General features: G+C 42.2%; 1 protein-coding gene across 3 annotated transcripts in view; it reads left to right on the top strand.

The window, feature by feature from the left end:
- Positions 1-16,723, top strand: part of LOC310794568 (DENN domain-containing protein 2D-like) — a 76,946-nt gene that overhangs the window by 58,726 nt on the left and 1,497 nt on the right. For all 3 annotated transcript variants that reach the window (XM_083656543.1, XM_083656545.1, XM_083656544.1), the window contains 4 exons: positions 1,105-1,276; positions 2,053-2,103; positions 2,243-2,324; positions 14,881-15,123. In XM_083656543.1, coding sequence (XP_083512669.1) covers positions 1,105-1,276; positions 2,053-2,103; positions 2,243-2,324; positions 14,881-15,123 — 548 coding nt within the window. The remainder of the gene's footprint in view (positions 1-1,104; positions 1,277-2,052; positions 2,104-2,242; positions 2,325-14,880; positions 15,124-16,723) is intronic.

Below are 16,723 nucleotides of genomic sequence, written 5' to 3'. Positions count from 1 at the left end.
TTACTTTTAGCAGTAACTCAGTAATATAACTTATTACTTATAGGATTTCAGTAATATTATACCAGTTACTTTGTCAAGTAACTCAAGTTACAAATTTGAGTTCTTTTTTTTTAAATCAAAGCACATATTTAAATAAAGATACAAACATTTCCTAATCAAACTGTGTTTTTATGCAAATAACCACTACAGAAGACAAATGACAAAGGGAACGAATAACATTTAGAATTTTGGATTATTTACACTGCGACTTGAAGGCGGTTGAAATTATTTTTCGGGATGGTTCCGGGGCGGCGATGTCATTCTGCTGCTGCTGTTGTTTTGGTAAAAGTAATGCAAAAGTAGTGTAATAAGTAACGAGTTACTCTACACAGACAGTAATATTGTAAAGTAACTTATTACTTTCAAATGAAAGTAACTAGTAATATGTAGTATATTACATTTTGAAAGTAACTTGCCCAACACTGCCGGTAAGCTACCATTACGGAGGGAATACTTTTTCAGTCGTGACTCGTAACTTGAGCTGTAGTGCAGACAAAGAGTATTGAAGGCAACAAAGACGAGACGAGACGAAGCTCTGGTGCATGATGTTGCAGTGGAACAACCTTTGGTTCTTATCAATTTAAGATCTTTGGAATGTTTGAAATCGAACACCAACCATTATAAAGGTAGACAAACTGACTGGAGTTGGGCTTTAAACACAAAGCTCACCTTCAAATCCAAAATACATATTTTTCCTCTCACCTGCAGTGCTATTTATCCATTTAGATCGTTTTCACGTGTTCACGAGTTTTGGAGATATCGGCCCTAGAGATTTCTGCCTTCTCTCCAATACAATGGAACAGGCATGGCACTCGGCTTGTGGTGCTCAAAGTGCCAATAAAATACATTTGAAAAACTTAACAGCAACGTCTCATTCCAGAAATCATGACCTGGTTACTCAAGATAATCCACAGACGAGCAACCAAAACTCTTGTGAAAATACATTTTGATATGACATATCAATATGATGATAACATTAGTTCATAAAAACAAGTCACAAACCTGAACCTATCTCTTTACAGTATTACCAAAAGGTCTGATGTCAGCCTTACTGTCTCTCTACAGCACCTTATCCCAAGTCATCCACGCAGTAGCAGCTCTGCTCTACCCGTTTACCTGGCAGCACACGCTCATCTCCATCGTTCCAGAGATCCTCATTGACGTGGTGATGGCACCCACCCCCTACCTACTCGGGGTCCAGAAACGCCTGCTGGAGCAGGTCACCGACCAAAGTGATGTGAGTTGTCTTAAAGTGATCATCTCCAAATATTTTCACATGAAAAAATGTCTGTTTAAGTCACTATCTATCGCCAACACAATGGTGATTGAGTGTATTGATGCAAGCCTTTGCATTTTCACTATTGCAGCATTTATTCAGTTCACTGTTTGGATCTCACCCGCAATTTACCATAGGTGTAGATGATCACTTTAACAAAACAGAGCAGATTCAACACTCCCTGACACTGGGGACGACTGTCGCCAAGAGACTCATTCTGAAGGAGTGGAAGTCTCCCTCCCCTCCCTCCTTTCAGTTGTGGCTGATGGACATGGTCTCAGACAGTTGTGCGCATGGAGAGACTCACTGGAGAGACCAACTCACTTGGGAAGTTTTCCACTATTTGGGACCCATTTCTGGCCTACTTGACGTAGTCACAGGGGTGATGAGTGACTCGCCCAGCTGACCTCTCATGGATCCCATGCAAAACATCTCTCATAAGCAGATGAGCACACTATGCTGCTGGTAGCCGAGTCGTTACTTTGACAAAATAGTATAATTATGTTTTTCCTTTTTCCTGTGTATGAGCCTGTTTTAGTTTTTACGTTTATGTTCTGTTTTCATGTCCTGAAAAGTATTTAAAAAAGAAAAATAAATAAAAGCAGATGGAAGTTGTACTTATACCTTAGGACTACTTTGTGAATTTGTAGGACAGGCTGTGAGGGGTCTTACATATACTAGTGGATTCATTATTGAGTGGCCTATTCATTCTTCTCTGTCTTCCCTCTATAACACAGCTGCTTGTGGTCGACTTATCTGAGGATAGAAAGGAGACCTTCATTGTTTCTGTAAGTGTGCGGAGGTTTGAATTTACATTTTCTAAAAAACAACAACAATATTCTTTTGGTTCTCTCTTATGGTTTTAAAGGTGAGAGGAAACTTACACATTTTGTCAACTTGTGCTGTAAAAATCTCTCCTCTTTCCAGATTGGCGATGAGAAGTCTATTCTGCCCCCTAAACTCCAAAATGAAATCTTACAGGCATTAGGAGCCAGAAAAGAAGGAGCAAGTAAGTAAACTGTCCAAAACGAAAACGGTTTGAATATTAATTTTAGGTCTCTTTCACATATAAGCTGGTGGACTCTGTGCGATTCGGGGGGGGTGAAGTTGCAACATTGTTGCGATTTTCATTTTGGCTGGTTCACTTTCACACAAGAATTTGTCACAAGAACCAAACTTTCTGAACAATGTCACGTGGTCGAAACTGTCACTCGTCTATTGGACAGAATAGAGAAGGGAAATCTCTCCTCTCTCCAGCAGGCTTCTTGCCTGGCTGAGGGCTGACTGAACAACACAAGTGAATCCGCAAAACACAAACCATGGAGCAACACCACCTGCGATATTGGGATTTCTGGTTTTACTTTGGTGTTACTATCAAATAATTATTTAACAACAATGTGCCCAATATGAGCAGCAGATGAGGCAGCAAGCTGTTGAACATTTCATTCTGCAGATGAGAGTAGCCTACGTACCGAAAGAGATAGGCAAGCCAGCTAGCTGTTGAGAAATGTGATGTTGTTATGACGACGTACGTCACGACGCGGCGTGCAGGTACTGTACACGTGTGCACGCCGCAGTGTTTGTTTTGCTCCCTTCTACCGTCTTCTACTCATGATGCACTGCATGAGTGCATCAGATGCACTGGCGCTCTTGTGTTTAGTCCGTTTTGCTTTCACACAAGAAACGAACCGCGCCAGGGTTCACTTGGAAGCGAACCGAGACCCACGTTTTCAAGCGGAACAGAGTTTGTTTGTTTGTTCCGCCACAGAGTTCGTTTGCGCTTTCATACCACCCCAAACGAACCGCACTATCCGAGCAAACGAACTTTGGCGCAGTTAAAGCGGCCTAAACAGCTTATATGTGAAAGCAACCTTAGATTCTTGCCATTTAAAAGTCCCTGGAAACCATACATAAATATGTGTTTTGCGTTTGTCACACCAGAGAAAAATTTTGTTATTAACCACCCAAATTCGAACCATTAAAATTGTTGCCAAGTATATAAAATTAGTTTTCAAAATCGTGAGAAAATCTGTTCTATTCTCTGCTGTGAGACTGTGGGGGCGTGTCATGCAGCAGTGGGGGCATGTCATGCAGCAGTGGGGGCGTGTCATGCAGCAGTGGGGGCGTGTCATGCAGCAGTATTTGCTGTGCATATGGACAGTGCTTGCAGGAGCGCGGCTCAGACATACATTTCCGCCTAAGTCTTGTGTGTTCCCTATAAATATCGTAAAGATCTACAAGAATACAATAGCCAAACAACAAATATACAAAAACATGAGAATATATGATTGATTGATTTTATTTTGGATAAAGAATGACAACATCCAAGGGATGACATGAAAATGTGTGAACACTTATTTTTCATCATGGTCCCTGGTCTCATAAAAACATGACGAACAGTAACACATAACATCAAATAAACCATACAGAACAATCAAGGATAATAAGAACAGGAGACATAAAGCAGCATACCATAACACCGGAAGGCTCACACATTAATCTAAACATTAAGGTTTTTAAAACCATTCAGAGAATTCGCAGACTCAATTTCATTGCGGATTGTAGTGACTATCTTGGGTCCAACATTTAGTCACTCAGCTGGGTGTAGGAGAGGTGTTTTTGACGCGCTTCAAAACATTGATGTCCAGGCGGTGTTAACAGTTTGGGTGAGAGGTTCTCATTTAAATATGTTTACAGGCAGCAAAACTATTCTGTTAACTATTAAGAATACAGTAACTTGAATCTATTGCAATCAGTGGGCAACAGAATTAGGGAATGTATGAGGCCAGTCGTGAAATTCCATTAATTCGAAAAGTCCGCAGGGGGGCGCACGTCAGGTCCGGAAGTGACGACACGTACATTGGCTCCAATGTAAAAATGAGCCGACTTCTCTCTCGTTCTGTGTCTTAAATAAACATTTTCCGAATGAGCTTATGGTCTGAATAAACAATTTCAAGTCTTTTTCATGCTCTCCTGGGCTCCGTTTTCTAAATTATGGTCCCATTTCGAGTAAAAGAGCCGATAAAAATTATAACTTTGGGGGCGGGATTTTATTTGATTGACACCAGCCACAGGAAACCAGATGCCAGTTGCCAAGGCAGGCTAGCTAGCTAGCTAGCAACGTAGCCAGAGATTAAAAGTAAAATAACAGAAACAGCGTTACCCTTATGATATTTTAATGATGTTAGTAGACACACGTAATAGTATAGATCCCCGTTATGAGGTATGTTGATCAAAAGAACACCTAAAACGCTATATCGAAATCGGGTTTTAGTGGACGGGCAGCTCTGAAGTTGGGGCTTCAGAGCTGATCTGCGGCTAGCTAGCTAGCAACAGTATAGAGCCCCCGAGGTCTGTTGATCAAAAGAACACCTAACGCTATATCGTTATGTAATGTGACTTGTGACATGATCACCACATTTCAATAAATATAACGTTTTTGCACATTTGAATGCTGCTGGTCGTTTGTTTAACGCTGTATATATTGGACATTTAAAGCTGATACACAATTGTGTTGAGGTAATTCCGCAAAGCTCAGTTAAAAATATAACGTGTAACACTTAAAACAATCAAATGTAAATTTTTCACAGTAATATGCCCATGGTGAGCTAATTGTTTTAATTATATCGAAATATATTTGTATGGTGTAGCAGACATTACAATAATATGGCAATATAAGCCAGTTACCCTAGCTAGAGAGAGCAATTTCAGCCCACCAGATATCACCATATTTCATTTCAATAAATATTAAGCATTCATTGATTGAAGCAGACTGCTGGTTTCTCCGTCGTCATGTCCTCTGGTCCAATCTTCGGTTCGTATCACTCGACATCAACAATCTTATACATGATAATATACAACAAGGCTATCTTTGTTGACAATGTTTATTGACAAAAGCATTAAAACAAGCAAATGTAACAATATTCTCCGGTCACTGGCACTAGCTACAACTTGAACAGAATATTATAGCTTTGATCTTCACAAATCATGATCCTCTGTTGTGTAGTTTAGCGTTAATCTCAGGAGAACAGAATATTATTGCTTTGATCTGTGTGTCCCATCTGGTACTGGACGGCGGCTACCCCTGGAAGAAACGAATTAGACACTGTTAATCACTGTATAACGTTAACGTTTGCTTACCCAACACTACGTGCGATTGGTAAATACTGTAAATGTAGCCTTGTACCAAGACGCTGATTACATTACACTGCATTACATTGCATCAGCTGATGCAATGTAATGCAGTGTAATGTAATCAGCGTCTTGGTACAAGGCTACTGTAAATGCAGAGGTGGATAAACTATCCAGAGGAGTTGAACCCCCTTGTTCCCCCTTATTGATTGATAGTTATCTAACGTTAGCTAGATATATAACGCTATAGCTGGTAGATCATATGAGTATGCTTTGAATCTGCCTCATCTCAAAGAGGTAACCTAGGTAAACAGAACTGCGTTTGTTTTCTGTCTACGTCCGAATCTGTGCAGCATGCAATACTGTTTAACGTTGTATAACGTTAACTTATGCTACTCTAGTCTAACGTAGCTAGCGTTAATGTCATGCTATGCAATTAGCGTTACGTTAGAAAATAAGATTACCTCGATTTTGTGGAAGATGCAAGCGGCAGGCTGGTGACGCCGCGCGAGGTCTGGAGGAAATAATACTCTGGTTTTTCTTCGGGCTATTGTATTCAATGTGAGAGCAATGGAGCAAGGCTAGCAATAGCAACTAACGTTAGCAACATTTGTTAGCCAAGCTAACGGCTAGCAGGGAAAATAACATGAACAAGATGGATGCCGTGGCGGAGGAAACCCTCCCCCGAGTCCCGTCCACGCTCACGCCCTTTCCTGTTTTCCCGGCTCCACCCAGCGAGCATTTTTAGGTTGAAAAGACGTTTAAAAAACGTTTAGGTTCAACGTTGAAAAAACGTGCAAGAAAGGTTCAAGAGTGAAAGTTTTTTCACCGACTATTTGCAGACGTTGACGTTCACATTTAGACCATATTTCACCATGATCTTAAATAAAAAATGCAGCACCGCACACGGGATTCGAACCACGTTCAAGCCTCTGCGCTCTACCGAGTGAGCTATACATTTACTGTATGTGTAGCGAGCTGGGCACATATATACTCTATCTCGCACACAACTTGTAGACTACACGATTGTGCAATATACCACAGACTCAACGATCGGGAGGACAGGTTATTTTATGTGATGTGTACAGACTATTATATTATGTAACAGACTAAAATTATGTTGTTTGTGTGCATCTAGTCTCTAGGCTGTATGGCTTCAGAGGTTAACTTCATTTAACACCAGCAAGTCAGTCAGTAGCTAGATGGTAAATCATCTCTTAGTCCTCTGTGACAGTATTTTCCTGTGTGTACCCTCTAACACATACCCGCCACACGGGGGCCGTATGTTGCCCATGTGTGCTTTATAGTAACGTTCAGTCAGAACTCATTTATAATTAAGCCCATAGTTAATTAACTAATCATGTACAAAACACACACACAGTCACATATTTTATATACTGTATATGTTGTAAGCCTAACTTTTGCCATCACAGCTGCTTTTTACATGTATGGGATAATACAGGCTAATATACAAGGTGTCCCAAGCTCTGAGTCATTATAGACTCAATTAGCTACAGAAGCTAATGTTCACATTCAGTCCTTGTATATTTCTCTCATGTGTTCATCATTCCTTTCCTCCTCTGTGTGTGTGTGATTGAGAAATGAGATGCAGGTGGTGTTCATCCTAATTGGCCTGGTCAGGTGTCAGATTGCTGCTGGCTGATTGGCTGTTGGAGAGCATTTAAGCCAGCTGATGCCATCCTGTCGCCCCTTGCTCTCCTCATTCCCAACGATGATGGCTGCTGTGCTGACTGCTGTGTTCTGTCAGGTAGGAACTGTGTGTAGACCTACTTTAGTAGTTCTGCAGAACTTTATTAAGATGTGTCTTTATCTTGGTAGACCTGTGCAGTCTAAACTGTAAATAGTTACCTTCCAGATCTACACTTTTGTACACTGTAAATAACACTTACCCAAGTAGCAGAAAGTAGGGGGAGAAGCCCTTTAGTTTTTTGTAACATTTTCTGATGTTTATTTTGTAGGAGCTTATAGGTAAGAGCTGTGTCTCTTATTTAATCCATCATTTTCTTTTCTTAGGTAAATTTAAGGCTGGGGATTAGTTTGATTGGTTAGTTGTGTTGGGGCCATGCTGTGCTCTGAAACTAAACCTGCTACTTGTGAACTTGTGATGGTGGTTTGGCTGATCATCCTTGGGAGTGGGAAGAGTGGGGGCACTTTTGTGTTGCGGTCCCGTTCCCCGAGGCCGGTTCCTAACATAATTGGGTGCTCGTCTGCTTTTCTCATTCGTCAGCACATCGTCTGTGAGTGTGTGTATATATATATTTTATGTTTGTCTGGTGGGCAGTCTTTGTGCAGGTGGTAAATGGTGTTAGTCAAGGTGGCTTTGCATGGAGCTGAGGAAGCTCATGGTGGTAAAGCTGGTGGAGATGTTTGTTGGAGGAGGAGCCGGTCAGAGGGGACCAGTAAGACTGAGGAGGGGCGTGACAAGGCAGGGCCGTCAGTAGCACCGTTTCTCCTCTTTCTGTGTAGACTGCTACCCTACAAGAGTCTCCGTACATAGACTTGCCTGTCACTCTGACTCCCAAGCCGTCTAAATCAGCGATACAGACGTATTTACAAGTGTCACAGAAACATTTCCAAGCCACATATTGAGAAGGGTTCATAGTTTCTCGACGTCGGGGTTAGAAAGCTCGACGCTGCTCATAAATGCCTCTTTTCATCTGAAGTCTGTGCTGGTGATATTTTTTACCGAGCCTTTGGCCAGAGTGGCGCTGTGACGGCTGAGAGCTCTAACCTGGAAAAAATATCACCAGCACAGACTTAAGATGAAAAGAGGCATTTATGAGCAGCGTCGAGCTTTCTAACTCTGACGTCGAGAAGCGATGAACCCTTCTTCTCAATATGTGGCTTTGAAATGTTTCTGTGACACTTTTAAATACGTCTGTATCACTGATTTAGACGGCTTGGGAGTCAGTCACAGGCAAGTCTATGTACGGAGACTCTTGTAGGGTAGCATAGTCTACACAGAAAGAGGAGAAACGATGCTACTGACGGCCCTGCCTTGTCACGCCCCTCCTCAGTCTTACTAGTCCCCTCTGACCGGCTCCTCCTCCAACAAACCTCTCTCTCCACCAGCTTTCCCACCATGAGCTTCCTCAGCTCCATGCACACCATTTACCACCTGCACAAAGACTGCCCACCAGACAAACACATAAAATATATATATACTCAGACGACGTGCTGATGAACGAGAAAAGCGGGCGACCCCCTAATTATGTTAGGAACCGGCCTCGGGGAAGGGGACGGCAACACAAAAGTGCCCCCACTCTTCCCACTCCCAAAGATGATCAGCCAAACCACCATCACAAGTTCACAAGTAGCAGGTTTAGTTTCAGAGCACAGCATGGCCCAAACATCAACAAATCAAACTAATCGCCAACCTTAAATTTACCTAAGAAAAGGATGGATTAAAAAAAAAATAGACACAGCTCTAACCTATAAGCTCCTACAAAATAAACATGAGAATGTTACAAAACTAAAGGGCTTCTCCCTCCTACTACTTGGGTAAGAGTTATTTAGTGTAAAAAAGTATAGATTTGGAAGGTAGCTATTTCCAGTTTGGACTGCACAAGTCTACCTAGACAAGGACAGATCTTCAAGTTCTAAAGAACTACCAAAGTAGGCTTACACACAGGGCCTACCTGACAGAACAAAGAGTCAGCAGAGCAGCCATCATCGGTGGCAATGACATCCCCAAACCCATTTAACAGTGCAGACACAGGAAGTTGGTGAAATCATTCAAAACTGTAATAGCTATAACCTTTAAACGTTTGTGTTCACATCATTCCTTTCCTCATTGTGTAATTGAAAAATGAGTCCACTCATTGTACTCCCAACTATGATGGCTCTCTGTTGTGTTCTGTCAGGTAGGAACTGTGTATAGGCCAACTTAGTTCTTCAAAACTTTATGATGTGTTATCTTGGTGGACCTGTGCAGTCTAAACTGTAAAGAGCTACTTCCAGCTCTACACTCACTTTTGTACACTAACATCTTACCCAAGTAAAGTAGGAGAGAGAAGCCCTTTAGTTTTTTGTAACATTTTCTCATGTTTATTTTGTAGGAGCTTATAGGCGAGAGCTGTCTTTTATTTAATCCATCCTTTTCTTAAGTAAGTTTAATAAGGTTGGGGATTAGTTTGTTGTTGGGGCCATGCTGTGCTCTGAAACTAAACCTGCTACTCGTGAACTTGTGATGGTGGTTTGGCTGATCATCCTTGGGAGTGGGAAGAGTGGGGGCACTTTTGTGTTGCCGTCGCGTTCCGAGGCCGGTTCCTAACATAATTGGGGGCTCGTCCGCTTTTCTCGTTCGTCAGCACGTCGTCTGAGTATATATATATATATTTTATATGTTTGTCTGGTGGGCAGTCTTTGTGCAGGTGGTAAATGGTGTGCATGGAGCTGAGGAAGCTCATGGTGGTACAGCTGGTGGAGATGTTTGTTGGAGGTGGAGCCGGTCAGAGGGGACCAGTAAGACTGAGGAGGGGCGTGACAAGGCAGGGCCATCAGTAGCACCGTTTCTCCTCTTTCTGTGTAGACTATGCTACCCTACAAGAGTCCCATCTCCGTACATAGACTTGCCTGTGACTCTGACTCCCAAGCCGTCTAAATCAGTGATACAGACGTATTTACAAGTGTCACAGAAACATTTCAAAGCCACATATTGAGAAGGGTTCATCGCTTCTCGACGTCGGGGTTAGAAAGCTCGACTCTGCTCATAAATGCCTCTTCATCTGAAGTCTGTGCTGGTGATATTTTTTCCAGGTTAGAGCTCTCAGCCGTCAGAGCGCTCAACAGCGCCACTCTGGCCGAAAGCTCGGTAAAAAATATCACCAGCACAGACTTCAGATGAAAAGAGGCATTTATGAGCAGCGACGAGCTTTCTAACCCAGATGTCGAGAAGCTATGAACTCTTCTTCTCAATATGTTGAAATGTTTCTGTGACACTTGTAAATACGTCTGTATCGCTGATTTAGACGGCTTGGGAGTCAGAGTGACAGGCAAGTCTATGTACGGAGACTCTTGTAGGGTAGCAGTCTACACAGAAAGAGGAGAACCGGTGCTACTGACGGCCCTGCCTTGTCACGCCCCTCCTCAGTCTTACTGGTCCCCTCTGACCGGCTTCTCCTCCAACAAACATCTCCACCAGCTTTACCACCATGAGCTTCCTCAGCTCCATGCAAAGGCACCTTGACTAACATCATTTACCACCTGCACAAAGACTGCCCACCAGACAAACATAAAATATATATACACACACACACGACGTGCTGACGAATGAGAAAAGCAGACGAGCACCCAATTATGTTAGGAACCGGCCTCGGGGAACCGGACCGCAACAAAAAGTGCCCCCACTCTTCCCACTCCCAAGGATGATCAGCCAAACCACCATCACAAGTTCACAAGTAGCAGGTTTAGTTTCAGAGCACAGCATGGCCCCAACACAACTAACCAATCAAACTAATCCCCAACCTTAAATTTACCTAAGAAAAGAAAATGATGGATTAAATAAGAGACACAGCTCTTACCTATAAGCTCCTACAAAATAAACATGAGAAAATGTTAAAAAAAAACTAAAGGGCTTCTCCCCCTACTTTCTGCTACTTGGGTAAGTGTTATTTACAGTGTACAAAAGTGTAGATCTGGAAGGTAACTATTTACAGTTTAGACTGCACAGGTCTACCAAGATAAAGACACATCTTAATAAAGTTCTGCAGAACTATTAAAGTAGGTCTACACAAAGTTCCTACCTGACAGAACACAGCAGTCAGCACAGCAGCCATCATCGTTGGGAATGAGGAGAGCAAGGGGCGACAGGATGGCATCAGCTGGCTTAAATGCTCTCCACCAGCCAATCAGCCAGCAGCAATCTGACACCTGACCAGGCCAATTAGGATGAACACCACCTGCATCTCATTTCTCAATCACACACACACAGAGGAGGAAAGGAATGATGAACACATGAGAGAAATATACAAGGACTGAATGTGAACATTAGCTTCTGTAGCTAATTGAGTTTATAATGACTCAGAGCTTGGGACACCTTGTATATTAGCCTGTATTATCCCATACATGTAAAAAGCAGCTGTGATGGCAAAAATTAGGCTTACAACATATACAGTATATAAAATATGTGACTGTGTGTGTGTGTTTTGTACATGATTAGTTCATTAACTATGGGCTTAATTCATTTTATTTTTTTATTTTTTTTACAGTGCACCTGAACGCAACATGCAAGATACCCGCTGAATAAGTGTCCAAATGTTCATGTCATTCTGGCCAATATTCTTCTGTTATAGCATTTCAGTCTGGAATATGGAATATCTTTCAATAATCTTTATGACTAAAAGGCCAAAAGTAATCTCATGTGTAAGAAATGGCTGTTCTACATTGAGGTAGAAATTTAAATAATTAACTTGTTGGTTTTGGATTTATTTAGCTTCAAGAGTGCATGTTCGTGTGACCCTCAACACAGGCTTTGAGAATCCCGGCCACTTACTGATACTTATGCTTAAATTAACCCACTCATATTCTGGTTTATTTCAAGAAAAACATTTCGGATAGTGGAAATTCTAATTGGCTGGTAACTTTAAAATCTAGCAGCCATATTGGCAGGTGGTGAAAAAAGTTAATTTCAAGCCCTGCAGGGAGAGCAGGTGGTGACATAGGAGTGAGTGAGAAAAGGATCAAATATTGGTGGTTAAAACGGAATAATGACATCACAACTGTTAATTTAAAATTAGTTATTCCTCTAAACATGGCTTCAACTGCCCGCGCTGGCGCCGTTCAGCCCTCAGCAAAATCTGGTAGCGAGGACTTTTTTTGTGGCCCTCTCTATCATCAAAGTTGCCCATCCATTACGGCATGACAATATTTGTTCGGCCCCCGGCAACAATCTGGATTTCTCATGTGGCCCCCCATGAAAAATAGTTGCCCACCCCTGAGCTATAGCGACTAAGTAGCCTACTTGCGCATGCACATTGCTGCAGGAACTGAATTCATTATTTTATAGTATTGCGCTAAACTATTAACCATAGTTGTGTCCTGGAAGCTTTTTGCTGGCACCACATAGCCAATATAGTCCCATATTTATGATATTTCATGTGACATAAAATGCGTTGAAATGTAGTTTTCGTGTAGACCAGATTTCAACTCTGTTACACAATAAATTGGACAAATGCCAAATCACACACTATCAATATTGCCTCTATATCAAGCTACAATAATGTTTTAACAATATGATTAACCAAATTGTGTTTTTTGACACGTTGACGTTGTAACCGCATTTTAGCCGGTTGAAAAGAGGGTGAAATTAGGTCTTAGACGTTCAAACCCAATATCACCCAGATTTAAACTAAAAATCAACGTTGAAAAAACATTTTGTGCTCGCTGGGCAGGTTTGAACAGATTTCCCACAATGCAACAGGAAAATCCATTCATCCAATCAAACGAAATCAAACAATATCGGGAAGTGAGCTTCATTTTGCCGTGTCAAAATCATATAGCTAAGGTGGTCCAGATATTATGTACAGTCTATGATTGCAATGTTCCTGATGAGCGGTAAAAACCTGTGTGATCTCCCCATCACCCAAGCATGATTGCAAACCTGTGACACCTGTGCAATATAGACTTCACCAGCTCACCTGTCCACACTGGGCCACCCAGTGGAAAACTTAAAGTAGGCTAAAACTAGAAACAGACAGTGACATGAATGGCTCTTACAGGGATCTTGTTCCACTCCTCCACCCCCCCCCCCCCCCCCCCCATATAGAGGAATATACTTCTCCCAACTTTGCTTTTCAGATTGGGTAGTTTCAAATCTGCAACATAGCTCTCGTGTTCAGGCTATGAGTGTCCCAAACAAACTGGAAGTACTTGGTGAAATAATTAGGACAAAGGTCATGTACTATTTTATAGACCATGATATGTTTTAGCTGTTGTACTCTAGTTACAACTGGGAACCAATTTAACTCTTTAAAATGTGTTGGGCTAATGTGTGTTCCTGGCCTGAGGTTAAGAAGGGTGACCCTCATTAGTTTGTTTTGACTTTTTAGTTATTGATTGAAGAGAAACTCCGCACATCTTTCAGGATAGGTGCGTCGGGCAAAGACAAAAAAGTCCGTAATTAGTGAAAAAAGAGTCCCGCACACTGTTAAGTTGCAATCAAATTTGTTTTACTGTGACGTGTCGGTCACCGACCTTTTTCAAACAAACATTTAGCAGAGGTGAGAAACCCAGCTTAAATAGGGGCTGGCTGTTTCGTTGCAGCCAATCCAAGCTCCCCACGGAGACTGGTGTTCAGCTCTGACAAGACAAGTCAATTACCTAAAAGGTACAACACTGAGTGATCTGTACAAATAAGCATTTTACAAATACACTTCAATAGGTGAATAAATAAGGTGAAGCTCCACAGGAAAATAGACAGAAAGACAATGATAATAAATAGACAAAAAGGCATAATAATACAGTGGTTAATTTAGGCCAGACTGTCTTCAATTAGGTCCTGAGCAACAGGGACCCCGCAGTGAAAAGTTAAAGGGGAACCTGTGCGCAGATAGCCTATACACATGTGAGTGAGCTTCACAGTAACCAAGAGAAAAAATGAATAATTACAAATAGACAATAAATTTAAGGGAGAACACACAGAGACTTCTCTAAATAATCCAGTGTATTTCCATACATGTGTGGAAGTGGACACAGTCGACAGGGGTTATGAGGAGAGAGCCTGACTGTTCTGTGCCCAGCACACACATGTAAGGTTTAGGCTCCTTGGCTCCTTGACTTTTTAGTTATACCACTGTACCAGGATATACAGGTATAGTGACATTGAATTAAAGACATAACTAAAGTCCTCATGGTCATCTTGTCCAGGAACTTAGATATTCTTGCCATTTGTCTCTCCCCGGAGCTCCAGGCCGCTTCCTGCTTGCTGCTGCAGGCTGCAGCCGACAGCGCACACTCCGCCCTGGCTGAGTCTGGCTGGAAGCTGGGGAGATCCAATAGCACTACCCCCCCCCCCCTCTCCTTCTTCTTATCTGAAATGCTGTAGCAAGTGAATTCCTTTCATTTACATTGAACGAAGATATTCACATATTCTCATTTGTTTGTCATTTTTGATGACTTATTTTGCTAATATATATTAACATATTTGGGATTACGTAATACGATTTGAACATGAGCCCTAAGCACCGCCCACTTCAACCCCAACCCCAGAAAACAGTAAAAACAACAAAATGGCAATATTTAGGATTTGGACAAAAACGAATGCCTATAACTTTTAGATGCTTACTACTGTATTATGCACATAAAACGCTAAATTATATAGAAGGTTTTTGTGGATTTTGGTTACCAGGATCTTTAAATGTTGCTTTGATCTACAACAAAACATATCTTTGAAAACACTATGCCATTTCTTTCAGCTGTGGAGGAGGTGAACCGAGTGGTATCAGAAGCCTTCCTGGCTTTCTTTGTGAAAACAGTGGGCCATTATGGCTCATATGTGAAGACCAGCAAGCGTGGGGAGCCGGGGGTGTTTGAGAAGAGAAGCTTCTACAAGGCCATCAAGTCCAAGACCACTCGGCACTTTGTCAAGAAGTTCCTCCAGACACAGATGTTTGACCTATTCATCCAGGAGGCAGAGCAGCAGCCTGGACCACAGCAAGGTGAGGACGGAAGGTCATTAGAAGACCACAGACACACAGTGTTCTTACTTCTTAATATAAAATGGATTCAGCATGATAGCAGAGATGCTCACAAGTCATTTTTTGCAAGTCCAAGTCAAGCCTCAAATCCCTATGGATGAGCGTTTTATCATCTGCTGTATGCCATCCGGTCTGCTTAGAACAATGCATAGCTAAAACTGGGGAATTGAAAACATGTACTGTATTATCCTCACTACTGATCTATTAGAATACAGCAGCAGCAATGATAGAATTTGCATTAGTAGACATTTCCTTCATGTTAACGCACCAAAGAAATAAAAAATAAAATAAAGAAAAATAAAGATTGTTCACAAGTTCCAAACCTTCAAGTCCAAGTCAAGTCTCAAGTCTTTGAGGACGAGTCTCAAGTCAAGTCTCAAGTCACTGTGTGTGTGACTTAAGTGCGACTCAAGTCCAAGTCCCCATCTCTGCGTGATAGCTTTTAAATGTATTGTTCTCAGAGGTGGAAAGAGTAGTATAGCAATAAAGTAATCATTTACCAGAAATGTAATAACGCCCCCAAAAATGTAACATAATTTTCACTTGCTGAAATGGAAAATGACTTTTTAAAGCTGCATTCAGCGATGTTTTTGTGTTAAAATAAGTGTTAAATGGCTCTATATTCTGACATCACTGAAATAGAGTGTTTGCTCAGTAACTTGGAACTCCCGACCCCCCGCTGTACTCTATCTCTCTCCTGTAGACCTGCATGCAGGTCGCTGTACTCTATCTTTCTCCTGTAGACCTGCATGCAGGTCGCTGTACTCTATCTTTCTCCTGTAGACCTGTATGCAGGTCGCTGTACTCTATCTTTCTCCTATAGACCTGCATGCAGGTCGCTGTACTCTATCTCTCTCCTGTAGACCTGCATGCAGGTCGCTGTACTCTATCTTTCTCCTATAGACCTGCATGCAGGTCGCTGTACTCTATCTCTCTCCTGTAGACCTGCATGCAGGTCGCTGTACTCTATCTTTCTCATGTAGACCTGCATGCAGGTCGCTGTACTCTATCTTTCTCCTGTAGACCTGTATGCAGGTCGCTGTACTCTATCTTTCTCCTGTAGACCTGTATGCAGGTCGCTGTACTCTATCTTTCTCCTATAGACCTGCATGCAGGTCGGACGTATCTCCGCTCTGTTTGATAGACACCATCTGAGTGGAAAACACCACAGTAACGAGATCAAAACCTATAGGCTATTTCCTTTTCTACAGCCCTTTTCCCACATGCGCTTTGTACCGCAAAATGACCGGTATGTGGTCTAATGCCTGCATGTGAGAAAGGCGCCGTGCCGGTATAAGCGCGACCCCGTCGTCCCCGACATTTCACCACTTTCGACCCAGTCAGAAGACCGGTATGCTCTTAAGGGGACGCAAGTGGAAACGGTTCAGGTCATTTTCCGCGACAGCGGTCCTTCAATCATGGGCGAGGAGTAGCCTACACACGTTGCTTAATGTTCCAGCGGGCATAATCTAATCATTCGCGCACATTAAAGCAAACTGGCGAAATGATCTTGTGATAGCCTAATAAGAGCAGTATGTCAGCTTGCTGATTTCCGAAGGCA

This window comes from Poromitra crassiceps (genome assembly GCF_964638095.1).
Source record: "Poromitra crassiceps genome assembly, chromosome: 20".
Lineage (NCBI taxonomy): Eukaryota > Metazoa > Chordata > Actinopteri > Beryciformes > Melamphaidae > Poromitra > Poromitra crassiceps.
Note: the sequence above shows the minus strand (reverse complement) of the source record. Positions and strands in the feature narration are given on the sequence as shown.